Source organism: Cottoperca gobio, chromosome 17, assembly GCF_900634415.1.
Source record: "Cottoperca gobio chromosome 17, fCotGob3.1, whole genome shotgun sequence".
Lineage (NCBI taxonomy): Eukaryota > Metazoa > Chordata > Actinopteri > Perciformes > Bovichtidae > Cottoperca > Cottoperca gobio.
In genome coordinates this window covers 14,164,551-14,181,125 of record NC_041371.1, presented here as the reverse complement: position 1 = coordinate 14,181,125, position 16,575 = coordinate 14,164,551, and the positions used below count along the sequence as shown (strand labels likewise).

Sequence of the window (16,575 nt, the reverse complement as noted above, 5' to 3'; positions counted from 1 at the left end):
CTAAAAGTAGACAGCAGCAATGCAATACACAGTAAAGTTATGTTTTATCTGTAAGTAACTGTCTGTCTCAGCTAGAATCAAAGTCAGCAGTTAATTAATTGTCATTTAATTTTGCAGTAAAAAAAAAGGATGTTTGGCTGCATTGTGTGCGTGTGTGTGTGTGTGTGTGTGTGTGTGTGTGCGTGTGTGTGTGTGTGTGTGTTGACCCACTTTATCCACCAGGATGGAGCCTCCCACATGAATCTGGGGCCAGGAAATTGTGGTTGCCTAGCAAGTTTCACATCCACGGTGCAAAGTTTGAAGACGTGTTGCTCGGTTGCTGTCTGTGGATTCTGTAAACTGCAAACTTACAGCGACTATTATTTCCCTGTCGAGGTCCAGGTGGCAATACTGACAGTGCAAGATGTCCGTCGCGGGATTTAAGAAGCAATTTTACAAAGCGAGCCAGGTAAAAGCGCGACTTTTTTTGAAGAAAAAAAACATTAGCTGGTAGCTAGGGCTAGCTAACTATCGTTAGTTTGTTACGAGTTTTCGCCATCTTCAAGCAAACGTTAGCTGTTTAACCAGTGGAAATAGTAATGGGTAGATAACTATTAGCTATTTGAAACGCTTTAACTTGTAGAAAAGTATAGGACTAGCTTTACTGTTATTTTATTCTTCAACAACTGTCAAATGTGTTGTGGATCACAGGTAACGCCAACGTTAACCCTTAACGGAGCGTTATTAAGCTAACGTTAACTCTAGAGAGTTGGCAAGTTGACGTTTGTAACTTAGCTAGTCAGCTTCACCCTAACTGCTGCTAACGTTAAACTTGGCTAGTAGCCGTTGTTGTCCTTTGTAGTTTTTTGCCCTAATGTTATAATGAAGAACTACTTTCCCTTAGCGTTGGGTAACGTTACATTAAATTTAGTTAACTTAGTCGACGGTAGTTTCACTAAATTAACTTTTAATACAAGATCAACGCTAATTTGTCGAAGTTCATGACTGACACAGAAGTCAGCCATTAAAAAGATGAGTTTCTGGTTTGATGGAGATACTGCATGTGTTTGTTGGTGCTTGGTTTCGCCCTGTTTTGCTATTCCGTTTGCTGTGTTATGTAAAAAAAAGCAGGGAGATTCATCACTCAAGTGTTATTAATACCCGAAAGTAATTCTCATGTTTGCTATTTTTAAAGTGTTGGATTACACAATGTTTTCAAAAACACATGTGTCAAGTCAAATTTCCCAATGTGTTGTGGTGATACTATAGCTTTAATCACACGTTTGCTGTCATCACACAACACATGTTTGCTGTCATCTCTCAACTGTAAGTGTCCCCTATGTTTCCAACAATAGAACTGAGCTGACCTGTCAGCCATGAATAATATCATGACATAGGCCTAAAGTTACATATTCAATCATTTATATCCACACACTATATATTTTAATTAAAGAAAAGCCATGATCTAAAGTCAATTATTTATTGATCATACAGACTATTAATTCCAAAAATGTTCTAATTTTGGAATATAACTCCAATTTCCTTTTGACTCTCAGTGTGACAGTAAAACCGAAAGCACAAGTTAACAATGACACCTGAAGCATCTGGAAGTTAGTCAAATATTTATTCAAACAGAAGTCAAACAGACAAATGTCTTACTGCTAGATTATGTATAGACATTCACTGTATTCTGAAAATCTGGAGTTTACTGAGTAAGGTTTGCCTTATGCTTTTAATATTCAAATTCACTCATCCCTCAGGAAAGATATATAACTGCTGTATCTGAAGACAGTTAAGTTAAACACACCACCACAAACATAAAGCTCAACAAGACATAGCCTGCTAAACTAGTGGCCTATGTTTTGATGACACCTGCCTTGCAACAGGACCTTGCTTTGGCCTGACATTATGTCACTTGTAAGTGATGCCTTTTTTCTCAGTGGGTGTGTAATGGAATCCTAGTTATGTGAATACTCTGCCGAAACCAGCTTCCAGCTATCAAGTAATCCAGTAGACTAAGATTTAGTCAGTATGTTAACAATACAGCAATAATATCACACACAAATCTTATATTCCATATAGGCTTTTGCTAACACCAGAGTGATACTGACCAACTCCCATTTTGAATGCCTCAACTATTGGGTCTATAAAACAGGGTGGAAGAGGGTAATCAATTCTCTATGTTAGTTGTCTTAGAAGCTCCACGTCATACCACCATAAAAAATACCCGATTTAATAAATGATTTAGCAGAATTGTCAGATATATTGCTTAGCAAACATACACGGCTGTCCACATGGTGTTTAATACTGTGCTCCTGCGGTTTCATTTTATTCCTTGTTATGTATCTTGCTTTTCTCATTGACCTACACAAGACTAAACCCACATACTCTCTATCAAATGTGCTTATGTCATTTTAAACCTTGTGTATTTACTTATTCAGATTGAGCTTTTCCCAATTTTAACTAACAAAAGGCATGCATAATTTAAAGCTAATTGTCATAACTCCAAATACAAGTTTTTCACCAGGATGGACCGGTTTATTAGTCATGAAGGACACAAATGGTTTCTGGCAATTATGAAACCAGATGGGGCGGTGAAAGCATGCTACACATCTACATGCCACAAATTCACATCTGGTACCAAGAGATTAATTAATTGCAATTAAAATGCTGTTTATTAGACTTCATAATTAAGGAACATGTGGGGCTGAATTATATCCCATGAATCAATTGATAATGAGTGCTTATGGCATTTTCAGAGCCACTGACCGTTTCCTACAAAATAATTTTACCAAGCATGTACATTGTATAAACTAGAGAGATGGATCGATCCATCTGGTCATAGTCTTATGTGCAATGTGGTGCCGACAGCTGCACAAAGTTGAACCAAAAGAGAAAACGCGCACACAATGAGTCTCTGTTTGGCCGGCCAGCCAACTGCGCTGGATGTTAAAGTTTGTCGCTCTGGGGGAGAAATGGAGAATGTATGTGCCATGTGTGAGTCAGGGTATGAATTGAAAGTGAGATGAAGTTAACGTGTGTGTGTTTAGTAAAAGTATCCATGGATGTGGTTGTAGCGTAGGAAACTGCAATGTGTGTGCTGACCTGATGGAAATAAGGAAAGCCCTTTTAGTAGAACTCTCTCTGTAAAGAGTAAAGTCCAGTTTTCAGCATTCAGTCCCTCATGCAGACTTGAGTTTCCTGCACTGATGGAAAACATGGGTATTTCTTGGAGTTAGAGAACTGTGTAAACCAGGCCTGGAAAAAAAAGAATCTAATAAATATCCATTAAAGTTTGAAAACGGACCGCAGTGTGATTGTGAAGGTACGGTTCAAGCCCCTTCAACAGGTTCTCACCCTGTTGAAGTGTCCTTGAGCAAACCTCTGATACAGGCGTTGTGTTAGACTTTCTCACCCCTCATTTTGACAGACGGGGTCGTAAATGATGATGATGATGATGATGATGAGGGTCGTATTATGAACAATGCAATTTTACAAAATAAGTTTTTTGCATCTCTGCCTCGGACAGACAACGTTTTGAGGCCGTTTGAATTTCCTTTTGACTGCTGAAACAGTTCTCTGCTGCCACACCGGAGACTGGAATTACCAACACCACTTCAGCCAAAGTTTTGAAGTCTGGGAAAATTTCTGCCTGGGAAGTGATCCGATGTCGGAAAGACTCTGAACGTAGGATTTTCCGATCCTGTAAGCGCTCACCGGGAGTATGCACTCCTTCTGCACCAGCAGTGCAGCTGCACCCCTCGACGACCCGTACTGTTCACAGAAGCACTACAAAGCTTCCAGTCCGTGGCTCTTCAACGCGCTACTGTGAATTACTTAAAGTTACTGTAGATCACCCTCAGTTTTCTAATCTGTCAAAATGACAGACGACCTTCAGAGTTTTCCCTAAAATTTAGTCAATGAAGGAAACTATTTAGTTAACCCAACCTCTGCTCTGATTCCCCATCAGCTCCAGAAATGATGTTCTGTAGTCAGCCCCAGTTAACAAATATTAACAATATTTTTTATACATATATTAATAATAAAATAATAAATTTCAAGGGCTTAAACAAATATTTTGTGTTCTTATATAACCATGTGTAGATAGTGAAGTTTGTCAGTGAATCTGGCTTCATTACTCTGAATGCTCTGTGTTCATAGATGGTGAGTGAGAAGGTTGGAGGTGCAGAGGGAACCAAACTGGATGAAGACTTCAAGGACCTCGAGAGGGTAACATTCATATATTTAAAAACATATATATAAAACATGTAGAATAACAATATGACTGTGAATATATAAAGTTACATTTCAGTATATATAAAGAAAGTTAAATTATCTCTCAGCTCAAAGTACAACTTAGCATATAAATGGTCTCTCTCTCTCTCTCTCTAACCTTTAAACCAGAAAGCAGATGTTACCAGCAAAGCAGTCCTGGAAGTCATCAATAAAACATCAGAGTACCTCCAGCCCAACCCGGCAACGAGAGCTAAGCTTTCCATGCTCAATACAATGTCAAAGATGCGCGGGCAGGTCAATAGTCCGGGTTACCCCCAGCCTGAGGGCCTCCTGGGGGAGTGCATGACTAAGTATGGACGGGATATGGGCGAAGACACCAACTTTGGTAAGAACAGTGGAGGCAGTTGGAGGACGAGATCTAGGGTGGAAGAGATATGTATGTTATTATGTATGTTATTGTGTATGTTGTTCAGGGGTTGCCCATTAATCTGCTTGCCATAGAGCCAATGATTATTATTAGCATGCCACACGATGCCCCACACTCCCTAATGCTGGTTTTGTGCATATGTGTATGTACTGCAGGTGTGGCTCTAACAGATATTGGGGAATCAATGAAGAGGATGGCCGAGGTCAAGGACTCTCTGGATATTGATGTGAAGCAGAACTTTATTGACCCACTGCAGGCAGTCGCTGAGAAGGATATCAAAGACATTCAGGTAAAATCAAAGGGGTGGTGTGCTTCTGCACGTACAGGTTGGGCGTTGACCAATGAGCTCCGCAGTCTGTGTGTGGGCTGCAATAAGTATGAATAAAGTATTTACAAGGTACATAATGGTTAAATTACATGCAAATGTTTAAATCACGCAATGTTCTCAAAACTATCATAAACAAGTGAAAATACTCTTTTGGCCCCTCAGTACCACCTGAAGAAGCTGGAGGGCCGCCGTCTAGACTATGATTATAAAAAGAAACGTCAAGGTAAAATCCCAGAAGAAGAGATCAGGCAGGCCCTGGAGAAGTTCCATGAATCCAAAGAGATGGCTGAAGGCTCCATGCACAACCTGCTGGAAACAGATGTGAGTAACCTGTTACATCTTGATTCACTTTGCATTGCAGATGGCTCATTGAAACCTATTCGACTTGTTTATAAAACGCTGCAAACACTGCAGTAACTCTTATTTTAGTACTGGTTGATAAAGTACGGCTAAGTGATATCCACATGTCCAATGTCAACAAACATTGTTTTGTACGATATAATCATTCATAATAGGCTTAATGTAATAAATAAGTCATATCATTCATTCAGTGCATTAAAAGTGCTGCACTACCTTAAAGGGTGGTTTAATATATTATTTTATAATACCAATGGTTTTCTTTATTGAGCTAACATATATCAATACTTCAGTCCTGAAGATTTTGGGGGAGCTGAAAAAATATATCAAATAAAAAATGATTATTGTGATATAATTATAAGCATTTATGACTGAAGCAGATCGAGTTGAAGTGGAATATTCTATAATGGTGCATTAATGCAGTAAATTAATTGAATGCCCTTAAGAACTAGTTGGACCAACTCAAAACTTACTTGATCATATTTATTCTTGGTAGTTTCCCTGTTTGCACTTGCATTAAGTATGCATGTTGCTTGCAGCTCACAGCTTCTCAGCTAGCAAGCCCCATGTTACTTCTTTAAGAACAGTATGTGTCAGGTGACATGTCTTGTTCTTTTCCACAGTGACTCACAGTAGTGTGAGCTTGTCGAACCCGTTTTGCTTGGTGTTTACTGCTTTCATACCTCTTAAGAGATTTACAAGAGATGTGTTTTACATGTTGTGATAAACAACTCTTGACATTATGATGATATATAATGATGAGTGACGGGAATGCAAAAACAGTTAAAGGCCCAAATTAGCTCCAAAATGTGAAGCGCTATCAACAGGTTAGACATGTGTATCTGTATATGTTCACTTTTCCGATCCGATGAAAAGTTGGACGTATTTTGACTTTCATATGCGCCGGCATACGTTTCTGTCATACGGACATGTGTGACAGGGCCTTAACCAGTAAAGAATGTTTTGAAGGACCACTGCTGTTACTGTGTTTGGTCTCGTTCTAAAATGTTTTATGTCTGCAGGTGGAGCAGGTGAGTCAGCTGTCTTCTTTTGTGGAGTCTCTGCTGCAGTACCACAAACAGGCCTCGCAGGTCCTCGAGGAGCTTTCTGACAAACTGAGAGAAAGGTCAGTGCCATGACTATTTGCGGAAGACATCTTGCCTTTTGTATGTTGAGGCTGTGTCCTCTGGCTCGTGACGTGGGATGATTCATAAGTACCATATTTCTTTTTACTCATCTGATTATAAGTACTGAATGTCATGGGGCAGCTGATGCTGAGCACCAATTACTTATTATTTACTAAACAATCTATATTTAGGTAATTATTATCTAATAAAGATGTGTTTTGCTTTTGCTAATTTACTTATAGTTGTAGTAATTGGATTAAAGCCCCCAAGAAAATGAATTAACATCTCTTTATTTAACCTGCCTGCCAGCTCACAGAGGTGATGTTTTTTTAATTTTGATTGTGTGCAGGGTGACTGACGCTCAGTCTCGTCCAAGGCGTGAATACATACCCAAACCCAGACCAGAATATGACTATGGAGAGGAAAACTCTAACGGCGGATACTCACCAGCTGCTACAACCCCTCAAACTTACTCTTCCGGTAAACTTACTTTTGTATACTTTGTGAAAGTGTGCTTGAGCATCAACTGTGTGTGTTGATGTGTATAACGCCTTCTCCCAAGGAGGCATGTGTGGAGGTCAATTTCATTGTAAACTTTCATTGTGACTGATGTGTCTTCCCTTCTGCGATGTTAAGCCCCCCAAGCACAATATCCAGCTCCATCCTTTCAAAGAACCTCCATGAAGAGCAGACAGCGTGAGTGAGAAAGATAACGTGTCACTTACAGGGAACTAGAAAGTTTCGCTACTTTCCCTCGGAGAGATGTATGCATGTCTGTGTGACGGTCAAGTATTTGACTAACCTTGTGGAATGGTGTTTTTTGGGTCCACTGTGTCCAGTCCATCAGGTCCCCAGAACAGGACGGGGCTTGTTAGATTGTGAATATTACATATTACTCTGCCAAATGCTGCAGATATATATAAATTTCAGCAAACCACATTCAAGCTTTGTTTTAAGTGATCATTGACTCATGGTGTTGCTGTATTGTATGTATCTGTATGTATGCCTGTTCACTAACCGATGAAGCTTCTGAACCTCAAGAAAAATCACTCCATGCCACATGGCTTATTTTACACATAGTCAGGGTAATCTAATATCATTCGCCTCTTCCGTCAAGCAGGAGAAAATAAATGTCTTGGGGCTTAAAACTTTAACATAGTTTAACTATGTAACATGTCAGTACATTGATTTCGATCTTGAGCTTCAGAAGGATTCTCCCTTACCACACTGATGACTAACTTATAAATATCTCCTGTTTTAATGTCTTCTGATTTATGGTCTATTCCAGAGTCCTACTGGAAAACATACTGGTGACAAAGGATATATTAATCTTATTGAAGGGAAATGATCAAAATGACAGTGTTTGTTCTTTCTCCCTCCTCATATCTCTCTACTTATTGTCTCTTTCTGCAGCTGAGCCATGCTGTAAAGCCCTGTATGACTTTGACCCAGAGAACGAAGGTGAGCTGGGCTTCCACGAGGGCGACATCATCACCTTGATCAATCGAATCGATGAGAACTGGTTTGAAGGATCGATTCGCGGCAGATCAGGATTCTTCCCCAACAACTACGTTGAAGTGGTGGTGCCTCTGCAACACTGAAAACAGCAAGGCGAGGGGGGGGAACAGCAGGATGGAGAGGATGAAAAGTGGGGCATGGTAGTGGATTATCAACTCTCAATAACCAAAATATATCTTTTCTTTATTGTAATTAAGGGATAAACATCTCAAAACAGGGACCTTATTTTTACGTAGGAGTTATTTGAGTAAAGCTCTTTTTTTTGTAGTATGTCAGATTCTGTCTAAAAAAACAAAACAGTAAGGACAGAGGGATGTTCAGTGACGGTGTAACAATTGGTTGCCTTTACCATATCCCAAGTATTCATTCTCTATGCACCTGTGCACTTTGTACACTACACCAACATTACCGGGACTGATGAAGAAAGATGTTGAGAGAATGGCATCTGTAACGACATGTACAGCAGTATCCACAAACACTAAGAAGTGCAACTACTTTATTCTTGCATTCTCAACCTATTTTATATTCATAAGATTACATTTCTTGTTCTATATTTTGCTCATATTGGTACTACACAAATGCATGTATATGCATGCATTCTTCCAAACACTATTTTCCACACATAGTTTTTGCGTCTGTGCCTTCAGGCTTTAGTTATGTAAGTAAGTTAAAGTCAACCAGGAGGACAGGCGGCCTTCTGTCGATGTCTGATACGATCCTTTACTGCCATCTAGTGGTCCTAGAGATCATTCTTAGCTATACGTCATACAGCCTCTGTTATCTTTTACCAAATCCAAGTTTGGTGGCTTGTTTTATGTTTTAGTGTTGATTATTTTTTCTTCAAAATATATCTTAAAAACCTTCAAAAATAGCTGGAGCCGGAGTCAGCCGGTAATATTGACTGACTGCTGTATTAAATGTCTTTTCATTCTTACACCACTGCTGATCAGAGAAACTTTGACAGTTTTACAAACATTAGCAGTTTATTTGAGACTAAAATAAGTTGTTTTATAGTTGATTGTAAAGAGCTTGAGAGCATCCATAAATATGCTTAGTTTTATAACCTTTATCTCAATCATTTATGCTACGTTGTCAAATATCTGATTTACCTACAACCCTTCCAATGTTTCTCACTGCACTCCACTCTTCTCTTAGAGCTGAGTCCCAGAGACTGCTGTTTGACATTAAAAAGGAAACGTATTTCTTACAGCCTCATGCTGCAAAATTAAGTTAAATGAGATGATTGTATGCAAACATCATGTTTTCACATTCACTTCACATTTTGGAGAAGAACATCAGACATTTGTTTCCAATAAGTGCAACCCACAACAATGTAACATGACTCACCCCCACCCTGAACATTTAGCAGCATCACACCAAAGCCATAAGCGTCCTTCAGTTCCTCTATTTTCTCAGGCTGTATTGATACTGCTGGCAGTGTCGCTCACAATATTTTGTGGGCTTTTACCCAACTGTTTGTCAATGAATTTTCAGTCTGTGATTTGTTTCCCCCATAGTGCTGGGGTAAGCTTGGCTTTACTACTCTAACCTATAATTTGGAGCATGAAAATTAATCTGATGTGTTGTGTATTGTTTTTGTTTTTTGAACCTGCCTCAGTTTTCAGGCTGAATCTGTGCACCAGACCTGACAGAAAATGCTCCATAACTATCGCCAAACTATTGTGTACAGAATTTAATTATAATGAGGAAGGCCTGTGCACAATAGCCGGTTTCAGTTTCAATTAAGTCTTTGACAAGCTGACTATGAACTGCGAGGGTTTGTGGTGTTCACTAAAGTAAAAACGTTCTCCTCTTGTCATGATCCCCTAGTTAGACCGCCCCCCGCCCCACTCATCTCCCCCATCTCTGTTTAAAGTGGGAGCGGAACAGACAGGTCTTTTCATCAGGGAAGGGCACACAGCAGTGGATTATGCCCTCCCTCCCCCACTGGCCTTTATTCACCACCTGCCCCTTTACCCCTACCCCCTTTCTCATTATCTGCCCCAGTCCAATCCCATTGTGCCTCTGGAGTCTCCTGGTCCACTCCTGGAATAAGCTCCTCATTGTTATCATAGTATGTGCATCTTAAATGTTATGTTTGAATGTCTCCTATGTTATTCTTGTTAAGTATCGGGCCAGGGTCTTCTGCTGTGCTGAGCAGTAACCGTGTGGTTCAGGTGTGGGTTTACATCCCTCATTACGCAAAATCAAAAGCCCGGAGTTGAAGAGGGTCAGTGGTTCAGGTTGAGCTATTATGCAGCTTGTATAATGTTGATGATGAATAATGTTGTGGAACAAAGGGCTAAGATCAATTTTTCTGTGCCGCTGCTGTCACATCTGGAATAGTTGTCTGAATGCTGCGGCTGACATTTATTGCAACACTACATTCTGTGATTGCTCGTATTGCATCCATAACCATAAGTGTCTCAATTTGCAATATTGATGAATTAAGTATTATTGGACTTTAAAGCTTTATTTTATTGTGCACAATCTTAATGGGATATTGTTAACATGTACCTGCTTTGCATGTGTCTTCATTACAGTTTATGTGTCTTATGCAATGCCTTACTTTTGTAACTGTGACGATGGGGGGGAGAATAAAAGTGGGATTATCCTGGATTATCTTTAGGATGTATAGATTACCTCTATACTAAATGTAATCTTCTGTGTATTGTATATTTTTGTTACTGTGTAAAGGGAAATGGATGCTCTACATTTGCTTCTTCAAATAAATATTAAGTAATTTGGCTCGCAGTGTATCTTTACAACCTTGCAATTAAATTGGACATTTTAGATGTATACAATTTAAGGATAAAATATGTACTCTGATTCAGAAAACATCATAGGGGTCTAGGATCATCTATTTTCACATGCATACATTATTTAAATCCATCCATTGATATTTGCACAGCTGCTATGTTTTGTCCAATAAACATCTCAACACGTTACACATGTATCCCCCAAACATCCGATTTCTAATCTGCACAGCCACCCGTCCGCATGATCCCGAGACACAGCAGGTTTCACCAGCCAGCTGTTGGATTATTGCCACAGTACTATCTCATCGGGGAAGGCGTGTCACTCCCCGAATTACTCAGCGCCCCTTTGTCCTCGATCGGTGCCCAGCCAGCGACACTCATGGCGGCTGCACCCGTCAGGCAGCGCTCAGGGCCAGGGGGACCCCGGGCGCAGCTCCCGCCCTGCTACTACGAAGGATACCTGGAAAAGCGAGGACCGAAAGAAAAGGTAGGCTCACCCGGTGCAGTGCCATGTTGTCTCTAATGCATGCTGTGGATAGCGGTGGTCAGTATGCAGCGCACACCGGCTGATCCCCCATTCCCAGAGAGCTGTCAACTTCCTTGTGTAGAATGGGCGAGGCGAGACTGTACACTGCTGGTGGGAATTGCTTCACATAGCGGATCACAGATATGTTGTGCTGCTAAATCTTCTCTTGCAAGAATCTGACAGGGAAAGCGTGCAGCAATCTATGAACACATCACGACGTATGAATGGTGGAAACCCGATTGCTGTCAAAACATTGCATGTCATTTAAATCACATCACTTGAACGATTTGTGGCTGTATCTTAATAACTAGGCATCTATGTCCCATATAGTATGTCTGCTTATCTTTTTCATCACCCAGAACTCAATGCTGACTTCTTTTGACATATTGTTCTGACATCCTGATCTCTGAAATGCATTTCTAATCTCTCAAATAGAAACTTACATACAGTGAACTATTCCTCAATAACTCTTTTGCATGTTGTTGTTTTATCTGTAGGCTATATAAAGTGATACATTCAGAATGGGATACCCTCCCCCCAGGCCCAACCTCTCATTAGGCCAATTTTAATGCAATATAGACATGTAATGTGAGCCTGGCTCAGGTGCAGGGTATTGCACTGATCCTTGGCCACAGATTGACAGCAGCTGTGACTCACTTCCTATTCATCTCCTGGGACATGGAGGGTGATAAAAAGGGAAATAGCCTTTCACAATTCTGCTTATTTCTGTTTGTGGCAGGCGTCCAGGCGACTGTGGACCTGTCTGTGTGGGAATTCTTTGTATTTCTTCAATAATGCCAAGGATAGCCATGTAAGTTTCAGACAGTGTACATTTAGTTGTGTGTGCATCTCATTGTGTTGACACTGATGCATGTTTGTGTGTGTTACAGTATGTGGAGAAGCTGGACCTCAGTGGGTTTGTGTCCCTGAAGGACGACTGCAGCCGGGACAGAAACCTGGAGGCAGCCAGACTCATCCTGCGCATGAAGGATGGAGAGACCAAACTCACAGTAATGCCACTCAACACACACACTTACAGTACAATTAACACTTTTTGCAAGGTGTAACAGTGCTGTTGTCTTTTCCAGGCGCCTAACTTGGAATCAAGGGAGCTGTGGAAAGGTTTCCTCTACTCTGTTGTAGATGTAAATATTCATATTTTGCACACCTGCATCAATTTCTCTCTCTCTCTCTCTAGTGCCATCTTAAAAATAATCTTCCCTCTGTCCAATCCCAGCTGAATGTACCGTCCTGTCTCACAGTTGCTGCCGGGCCAGCTGCAGATGCTGAAGGAGGTTGTGGACAAAGAAAGGTCCAGGAGGAGAACCCGCACTCCTACACGCGCTCCTCCCTCACCCCTCTCCGTGCCTTTAGTAGGAGAGATCCCACCGTGAGTTCTCCTTGAGAGGATGCACTATAGCACCTTTTTTTTTTTATTATTGTGTGACCATATGACCTTTTAATGTGAGTGTGTGGCATGCAGGTGTTTCCGACCGGTGTCTCGAACAGAGGCTGAAGTCCTTTTAGAGAGACACCCAGACTGTGGCAACATGTTGCTCCGTCCAGGCAGAGACGGGTGCTCATTGGCCGTCACTACTCGGCAGGACCTCAATGGGTAAATGGCTGCTTAACATCTGAGCACCACAGCTGCAAATATCAGTCTGACACAGCATGCACCGCTAATGTCTCAAACTTTTGTGTGTTTCTCTCTTTTGCTCCAGGTCAGTGTTTAGACATTACCGTGTGACTCAGAGGGACCAAGGGGGTTATGTCATCGATGTAGAAAATCCTGTGAGTGCATAATATTTGCAGATACACTTTACAATTATTCTGTGTAAATTCTTATTATAATTGACTTTATATATATTTAGTTTTTAAAGTTATATGATGCTTGTGTTTTTACGGGGGAAACCTCAGGTTAGGGATGAATCCAGTGTTTTACGTCCACAGCTTGCCATAACTGATGTGACAAATGATTGTATAATAACACCTTTTAAAGAAACAGTATTTAATGTGGATCAGTCACATCACGGCCGATACCTGATCTGCTGTATTGTATTGGTATCGATACAAAACTGGCATATTGGATCGATGCATCCGTGTCATGGTGTTGATATATTTGAAGTGGGAAGTAAAATGTTTGATGCTGCAAATCTTCAAACGGCTCTCTGTCTTGTTTGCTGACAGATCTGAAGGGACAACTTCTCAGAAGTGAATAACGCTAGCATCTTCACATATATCCATGTATTGTCTAAAGGGCTTTCTCAATTATTAGGAATCTTTTGTATTTTTTAGAGACATGGCAACAACCTGCTTTTTTAAACATTATTTGAAGAATAAATATAGAACATGCTTTGAGATGACAGCAATCAACAATGTCTCAGACGTATGTAAACAGCATTGGCAAACCAGCAGCTCTAGACGTATAATACAACAGGTTCCCTCTTCCAGATTCCCTGTGCTACACTTCATGAGGTCATCGACGCTCTGGTAGAGAAGACAGCAGGAACTCTGCAGCCTTTCCTACTGGAGGAGCCTTACGAAGAGAATATCAGTGAGGCGAACATGCAGCACACGCGTGTTCTCGAGATACATTCGTCGTCTTCCAAGTAATCAATGAGGCTGACCACGTTTAATTGTGTTTGTGTCATCAGCATATGTTTCTGCCAATGATGAGAATGGAGAAAGGATACTTCCACACTGCCCCCTCCAGCCCCCTGCCAAAGGCTCCTGCCCTGCCTCCAAAACAAGGTTTGCCTCTGTCACATAAACCACATGCAGACAGTCGCAGTCAGACAGCAATAATGATCGATGCTTTTATTCTGGTGCAGATCGTTGGCCCAGCAGCCCCCTGACCAGGTCTCCCGCCCCGGACCGGCGTATCCTGACTTCTTCAGTGCCGGCCTCGCCCACCAACCCGATGAGACGACTCATCCTCTCCCCTTCACCTCTTGCACAGAGTAAGTAGACAATGCAGAGCTCACCTGCTGCAATCCATCCTGATGTACAGTAAAACATATGAATTAATAAAGCACAGCAAAAACTAGAGCTGCAACGATTAGTTGATTGACGGAAAAATAATCGCTCACTATTTTGATAATTAATTAATCATTAAAGTAATTTTTCATTCAGAAATAGCTGAAAATGCTGGTTTTAGCCATTTTCTGACATTATATTGACCAAAGGTCAGATTAATCAATAAGGAAAGAATAATTAGTTGCAGCCCTACTAGAAACACATAGAGCTGCGGTACATGAAAGAGACCTAACATGATGCGTTTGTTCTGTCTTTTACACAGCACTCAATGAGGAACTCAAAATGAAGCTGGAGATGAGACGAGCCAGTCAGGAGTGATTTACTCATCATAAGGAACAACTTTCCTGTCACAGCATTATTAATCTTCAGTGCCAAAACCCCTTGTCACCGCAGCTATGTATTCATCCTGTGCCTTCTAGGTGGAAGACAAGGGACTGCAAATACCACCACTTTCTTTTAGGGAGACACAACATGTTGGACTGATTAAATGGACTCTGGTTAGCTCCTTAAGAGCAAGACTGGCTGGTAAACACCGGATTAGGTTAATAAAACGTCTTGGTTGGGGTAGCAGTCCACTAGAGCTTTGTCCACTTGCATAAAGCGGTTTATAAACTGTGTCTGAGCAAAACATTTGCCACTACAAATGATTTACCTTCAGAATACAGTCCACACTGAATCAATATAACTGGCAGCTAAAAAAGGACTGACACATACTGGACCACCAACTGAGCCTGATGTTTTCTCGTCTGAGCTGCTGATGTTACTGCTGCAACACTGGAGACTAAGAACAAACAAACCACAGACTGCCGAGATCAACACCGGAGCAGACAAACTCTAACCTGAGACCTGAGACTCTTTATCTGCTCTGAAAGTAAAATAAGTCAGGCATGATCGGGTTTCAGCCGAGCAATTCTCTTCATTCAACTTCATCATATGTAACATGACTGAAAAAAAAATCTTCTAAATACGGTCGAGCTGGCCAGCAAAATGAAAACTGCACAATCTCTGCCTGCTGCTCATGAGTGCTATTTGTGATGGATAAGCAACCGTTAATGTATTGTTGATTCAATGACACTGTTGTGGCTAATTTATGACGCAACTGTAACCGTACTGTTGGTGCTTTTTTTTTTTTAAGTGTTTCCTTATTCTCTGCTAATGTGTTCGTGCTACTGTATGGTGCTATGACTCACCTGGAAACTACAGGTGATTTCTGTTCCTCCTCTTCAAGAAAATAAAGCTACTGTATTCATATATGAGAGTGCCCTCTAGTGGAATGGCTGTTAACTAAAGGGACAGAAACCTTATCAGCACACAGTCTTTGGGTATTAACTCTAGTACAACACTTTTATGTTTCAAACTGAACCCAGCAAAGACTTTATTGCGGTGTTACACCACGCCCTACCTCTCTACCTTTAATAACAAAATGATCATTTACTACAGGTCTGAAGGGGCTTAAACAATAACAACATGTATTTCTACATTGGCATTTGTCAATTGGCCAGTAGATTTGAAGTGTCTGAGTACTCGTGGCAAACTGTGATCAATAAGTGTCCTCTTACAACAAACAGTGTCTTGTATGTCTGTACCTGATGTGTTGTGTCTACTCGATCACTATCAAGGAATAGTGTTTGTTAGATATCAAGGGCATTAAATGGTTTTGCATGGATGTGATTTGTCCTTGTTGTGAATTGATAGCTTGTGCAAACCACTTCTTTGTTTCCTGAAAGATGTCAGGCTGTACGGATCCAGCCATTGATTGAAATTGTGAGTGCCAACAAAGAAATGAGATCAGATAATATTGGAATTATTCAATATTATGAGATCATCACAGAAATATAGAAAAGAGAAATGTGTTTGCAAAGATCCACATTATTTATTAACAGTTTAAAAGTTTTTGTTTTTTTCTCTTTTATTTAGTTTAGATAACCTACCATAATCTCACCTTTAGTATCAATATATTGTATAAACTTAAATAAAACACATTTGTTCTAATGATACAGCTACACTCATTTAATTCTGAAACTAGAAGCACTGAAAACACTAAAGTGTTGTTTTTTACTTTAGTAGCCTTTCTTCTAATACTTAGTGGACACTTGAATCCAGCACCAATACACATTTCTCTTTCAGGGGCCAGCACAATGCTGTACTATTTATTTGTTCTTCAAATGAGGACAGCCAACCCACATTTTTCATTTTAGAGGTTATGTTCATTTTTATAATTCTAATTTATTTTTAATTTAATCTTTTCTATTGATTTGTGAAATATGAAAACTGAAAATAAT

General features: G+C 40.4%; 2 protein-coding genes across 3 annotated transcripts; both read left to right on the top strand.

Annotated features, from left to right (window-relative positions):
- Nucleotides 1-403: 403 nt before the first annotated feature.
- On the top strand, nt 404-10,720 carry LOC115022037 (endophilin-A2-like). 2 transcript variants are annotated; one of them, XM_029452833.1, is made up of 9 exons: nt 404-448; nt 4,141-4,209; nt 4,384-4,600; nt 4,798-4,931; nt 5,133-5,291; nt 6,350-6,453; nt 6,804-6,934; nt 7,091-7,150; nt 7,868-10,720. In XM_029452833.1, the coding sequence occupies exons 1-9, from the start codon at nt 404-406 to the stop codon at nt 8,053-8,055; spliced, it is 1,107 nt and encodes a 368-aa protein (XP_029308693.1). In that variant the 3' UTR covers nt 8,056-10,720. The 2 variants fall into 2 exon arrangements, with proteins under 2 accessions (XP_029308693.1, XP_029308694.1); XM_029452834.1 differs by lacking the exon at nt 7,091-7,150 and having other exon boundaries at nt 7,868-8,055.
- Nucleotides 10,721-10,946: 226 nt separating this feature from the next.
- Nucleotides 10,947-15,959, top strand: stap2a (signal transducing adaptor family member 2a). The gene is given in 13 exon segments (XM_029452831.1): nt 10,947-11,218; nt 11,997-12,068; nt 12,148-12,267; nt 12,346-12,402; nt 12,495-12,518; nt 12,520-12,647; nt 12,741-12,872; nt 12,979-13,048; nt 13,709-13,811; nt 13,912-13,952; nt 13,954-14,008; nt 14,089-14,217; nt 14,556-15,959. Coding segments are annotated over 13 exon segments (1,233 nt in total). The 5' UTR covers nt 10,947-10,972; the 3' UTR covers nt 14,612-15,959.
- Nucleotides 15,960-16,575: the final 616 nt, after the last annotated feature.

What these genes read in the sequence shown, in the direction of transcription:
- LOC115022037 (XM_029452833.1), top strand. Translation starts at nt 404, where the DNA reads ATGTCCGTCGCGGGATTTAAGAAGCAATTTTACAAAGCGAGCCAG. An exon ending in TCTGACAAACTGAGAGAAAG is followed by an intron (nt 6,454 to 6,803) that starts GTCAGTGCCATG and finishes GATTGTGTGCAG; the next exon opens with GGTGACTGACGCTCAGTCTC. An exon ending in CCCTCAAACTTACTCTTCCG is followed by an intron (nt 6,935 to 7,090) that starts GTAAACTTACTT and finishes TGCGATGTTAAG; the next exon opens with CCCCCCAAGCACAATATCCA.